Raw genomic sequence first — 5,270 nt, 5'->3', positions numbered from 1 at the left:
AGACATCTTCAGCGTTAAGGCATCCACACAGCATTTTCGCAGGAAATGTATATTTTTCTAGTGATAATTGACTTGAAGTGGAAACGGTGGCATTTTTTGTTTTGTAAAACCCATCAGCACTGGAAACTCCCACCAAAGCAAAATACTCATACTTGCTGCACTGCTCCTGTAAAACAAAAGGGAAAAAAAGGAGTTGATAAGCTTTCCAGAGGTTGCCGGTGTCACTACTTACACAACGCTACCTTATTACATCTAATGTTTTGGATTTGGATGCATTTGCATTAAACACATTAAAGTGAGCCAACACTTTTAAAGATCCTGCTCTATGAGCCATGACTGGAGTGCACTGACTGTAAACACGGGGCAACTTAAAATGTGTTTGCTTGCCCCTGCTAGCCTTGTTTTTATAAGAGGAAGGTTCTGTCAGCTCTCTCAGATTGAATTATTTTTTTCTGAATACGAGGAGCATCGCAGTTTGTCCAGGCATTTACTGACTCTGAGCCTGTTAGCAAATCCCATTTAGTTCCAGACCCCTGTACCATCACTGTCAGCTCTGTATCATAGCATGATGCCATTCTCACTCTCCTTCTTACTTGGGGAACATGAGTACCTAGTTTGGCTGAGCGTTTGACCTTGACATTTTGAAATCTCAAGTGTTTACAGCTTTTTGAATCATTTGGGTAAAAATCATAAAAAATACCATTTTAGGTTGTTGCTCAAGGTTGTCAGGCAGAGGTCATACATCAGTATGTGGTTACAAAAAGCAAGCTTTTATAAAAGTTTTAAAAGTATGTTGTGATACAGCCGTTATCAGACATCAAAGTTTGGGGGAGTTGCACTCTGCGTGCTCTTGTTATTACTAGTAACTCATTTGATATAGTTTAAAATTGAGTTAAACTGAGTATTAGCACCACCCATGACCAACATGACCAGATTTTGATAAAACATCTGTTAGATTGGGAATAGTGAAGGTGGGAGTGATCTCTGTCAGCCTAATCTAATGCATACAGTCCCACCCGTCGATTCTACAACGTTTGTTCACACTATTTGGTGTGTTTCAGCTCAGTGTGTTATGTACTATAATGCAGGTTTCATAATTCCTTTGATTTTTGCTTCATTGATCTTTCCTAGTGGTGGATTTTAGTTTGTTCCTTGCTCTCCTTTACTGAACCTTTAGCATCTCTGGCTGGAGGAAGTTAGCAACCCCCGCAGCGTCGTTCTGCACATTATCCAGCAGTTAAACGGGCTGTGCAGTTTGACTTTGTTTGGCTGCTGTGCTGCAACCATTCAATGCAACTAAAAGCATTGTTGCTCTTCACTACGGGGATCCAGTCAGTCCAGAACAGCCTATTTAAACTCATAAACCCAAACAGCCGACTTCACACAACGTCACACTTTTACTGTAATGATGTAAACGTTTAAGTCGGATGTTACACAATAGTGAACTGCTCATAATGTTCTGATGTATTGCAGCTCCCCTGAGACCACTCACAATAACGTCACAGTCCCTGTTATGTATCATGTTGTTTTAGCCCATTTTACCAGAATCCTTCTGTAATGCTGGGATGACTCCCACCTCCTGCCTCTTTCTCCCCGTAGCAGCAGTCGGATAGTGAAGAACAGATGTTTTCCACCGTTGTTTTTTTTTCTTTTTTTCAAAATATCTGTTTGTGTTTGTTTTAGTGCCCCATCGACACCCGTAAAGTGCTCTCTGAGAACCTGGTGGTGATCGGAGGCACCGCCATGCTGCCCGGCTTCCTGCACCGCCTGCTGGCAGAGATTCGCCTCCTGGTGGAGAAACCCAAATACAGTAACGTGCTGGCCAGCAAGAGCTTCCGTATTCATTCTCCCCCTGCAAAGCCCAACTGCACTGCGTGGCTTGGAGGTCAGATATGAAATTAAATTGAATATTCATGCTGAAGTGAAGGCTTGTGGATTAAAAAATCCATCACAATCATCACTTCTGATAAAACACACTGCCAGCATTTTTCTACTTTTAAGTAAGAAGAAAAAAAAGTTTGTGGCTCCTCTTGTAACATTTGTAAACTCCTCACCAGGTGCCATCTTTGGAGCCCTTCAGGACATCCTAGGCAGCCGGTCTGTGTCACGGGACTACTACAACCAGATGGGGCGAATCCCAGACTGGTGCTGCTTGAGCTCCCCTCCTCCCGAGTCTTTGTATGAAGCAGGGAAGACCCCTCCTCCACTGATGAAGAGAGCCTTCTCTACAGAGAAGTAGAATATATTAATTCCAACATTTCAGTAATCTGTAACATAACATCACAACACTTGAAGTTCACTCTTAACGACACAAACAGCTCAACGTGTTTTTAATGTCAGGTCATCAACCTTACAGTTATTGTATGTGTTTTTATTTTGACTGTTTGATCAGGCGAGCAGAGTTTTGGAAAGAGTATCAAAAGAAAAGAGCAGATGTTTGGATTTTTCAGCATTTGAAAAATTCTCGCTCTATTAAATTTGGAATATTGTCTGAGCTCCACGAAGCTGCGTCTTCTGTTAAAGCCTCATTTAGCGAGATGCTAAATCTGTATGTACTTCTCTCACTCTGATCCACACCTCCTGTTTTATTATTTTTTTGGTTGTTTTTTTTTGTTTTGTTTTTTATTTTCCTGTACTGTTTTTGCACTTAAAGTGAGTCGCACAATCCACTGAAAAGTTTCTAGTCTCTACCAAGGTAAACTTAGTCATTGATTTGTCAGCAGACTTACAGAAAATGCTGCTGTGTAAGTCATTTATTTTGGTCACAAGCCACGCTTCCTGCTTCTATTTAGTGGGTCAGCGTGATGCAAAGTGTTCGCCCACACGTACGCAATATTGATGAAGTGTAATCAGGCTGAGTAACTGAGAAGATTTGTGTGTGTGTGTGTGGTGTTTTATCGTGTTGTTCTGTAGTCGTCAAACATGCTTTCAGTGATTTTTCTCCCATGAAAAGTGGTAACTGTAATGTTTTATAAATAAATATCCAGACTGACAGGAGGATGTTTGTGTAGTTCTGGGATTAAAAAAGAAAAATGAAGAAATTGAGTTACATCCACTGCCTCTGCACTCGTGCTGCACTGTGTTTAGATGACGGTGTAGGTTATGTTCTTATTCAGCCCTGCCCCGACACACTGTTAATGCCTGCATGTCCTGGAACCGAGTCACATCTGTTTGGCCTTTTGGGTCACATTAATCACTCAGTGCTGCTCTGTCTGACGGCTTGGGAACCAGTAGCATTTACCCACAATGCACCTGTATATCAAGACTGGCAAACAAAATTGTGGGAAATCAAATGTTTGGATTTCAGTGACAGGAATAAACACTGAGTGATGCAGATGAAACGAAGGTGTGCATTTGTTTCTTTTTCATTTTCTTTAGTGACGGCAGTAAGCCGTCATTTCAATTTGGAGTGTAAAGTGAAAGCTTTGGTGAATGCTCAGGCACAGGCAGAAGTTTGATCGTACATGAATGATCCTTTACTGAACATCAACTAAAAACAGACTTGCCCACATCTGCACATACAGAGCAGCGCTGTCCCACCTGCTCCCACTGCTCCCACTGCTGCAGCTGAGGGAAACCCCACGTTCCCCTGAATAGAAGTGGGACTGGAGTATCAGCGTGGTTCCCAGAGACAGGAAACGGCAGCTGTCCGTCTCTCTGTCTGACCTCTTGTCTATCTGATTTGGAAGCCTAGGTGGGAACTTGGAAAGGGGACTCCCCAGATATTGGTTCAGCCCTTCCTTTTAGATTGCAATAAGCGGTCATTACACAAAATCTTTATTTGATCAAAGAGGATCGGTTATGACTTTTTATCATTTTAACCATATGAATTCACCATATGTGCAAGTAATGTGAGCCAAAAGCTCAGGCTTCACTTTTTTCTATACTCAAAATCTTTGACGTTAATGAGATCAGACAGCCCTTATGCAGTCATTTTAGCCATAGAGCTGTGGCTGTCAGCATGGAAGCCATTCAAACCTTCTGTTTGTAAGAGGCAGCCAGTCAAAAGAAAGTTGGTTTAAAAGGTAAGGAAGGGAAACTACACTAAAACAGCCTATTTCATACAGTGGATGAATTGAAGGGCTTCAAAAGGACTTGGTATAAGAGACAAATAAGAAGTCGTGCAAAGCTGCCTTGAAGAATCCACAAATATATGAAGTTGGAACTTGCATTGTAGGCCTGTGCTAGGCTTGGTGAGTACACTATATTTGCTTTCTTTTTAAAATAACAAGATTATCATTGTTCATTTAAGATTTAAGATTTGAATGTAATTTTTCTCTGAAGAGAAAAATTATACCAAACAAGACAAACATCAGTTTTGTGGTGAGAGGGAACACATCCTCCGTCTTTGGTATCGCCTCCACAGAGGCTATTTTTCAGAACGCACCAGACTAAGTATCCCATAAATCACAGTGGCTGTGAAAGCACATCTGAGCCCGCCTTATAAATGTAAGGCCAGCTCCCTGCTTGTTTTCCATGCCCTGCAGAATCCGAGAACAAGAAGTGTGATGTGGCTAGCTCGCGGCAATTGCGAACATGCGTGTAATCAGGAAATCAACGTCAACTGTAAGTAGGAGGATCAGCAAACTGCAAGAGAGCAGGTGTTGTGTAAAGTAAAACGAGACATTTATATATCAGCTAAAGTAGACGTCCTGATAACAGCCACACATGAGTGCACATACACGTGGCGAAAGGGTAGCTCTGAGACATTCTGCTCATTCCTGTCACATCAGTTCTGATAACCTGAGGTCTGCTGCATGTGTGCCGAGACTAAACACGCAACACTCGAAGGCCCCGAGTGCAAAAACAATGTTTGGGAGCCATAAACTTCTCAAACTAACAACCAGATCCAGAAGTGGAGCCACATCAGTAGAGATGCACCTTGTGCTCCCTGTGCTGTGCCAGTTAGTATTTCAGTATTGTAATCGAGCCTGAATAAAGCATTAGATCTCTTTATTTTAGCTCTTTAACATCACATCACAGGAATGTCATGCTTGGAAATCCATCCAGTTTGTATTTCAATGTTCCAGAAATCTGGAACATTGAAATACAAACTATTGTAAAACTAATATAACTGTTGTACTTTGGCGCTATATAAATGAAACTGACATGAACTTATTTTCATTGAGCATTTAATCCACTACACAAGGCAGCATCAAGTCTGAGTTAGTTCTTGGTTTAAAATATATGTAATGTGAAAAATCTATTAACAGATTTGTTCTCTGCAGACGTCATTGTAGTTGTCACTCAAAGTAAATTGCATAACTGCA

At 41.4% G+C, this 5,270-nt stretch overlaps 1 protein-coding gene across 1 annotated transcript in view; it reads left to right on the top strand.

The window, feature by feature from the left end:
- actr10 (actin related protein 10) overlaps positions 1-2,997 on the top strand; it is a 13,147-nt gene extending 10,150 nt beyond the window's left edge. The window contains exons 12-13 of the mRNA XM_005724971.2: positions 1,684-1,885; positions 2,058-2,997. Of these exons, the coding sequence (XP_005725028.1) occupies positions 1,684-1,885; positions 2,058-2,239 (384 nt within the window). The 3' untranslated portion in view covers positions 2,240-2,997. The remainder of the gene's footprint in view (positions 1-1,683; positions 1,886-2,057) is intronic.
- Positions 2,998-5,270: the final 2,273 nt, after the last annotated feature.

Source organism: Pundamilia nyererei, unplaced genomic scaffold, assembly GCF_000239375.1.
Source record: "Pundamilia nyererei isolate P.nyererei 1_Seehausen unplaced genomic scaffold, PunNye1.0 scaffold00013, whole genome shotgun sequence".
NCBI classification, from domain to species: Eukaryota; Metazoa; Chordata; class Actinopteri; order Cichliformes; family Cichlidae; genus Pundamilia; species Pundamilia nyererei.
Note: the sequence above shows the minus strand (reverse complement) of the source record. Positions and strands in the feature narration are given on the sequence as shown.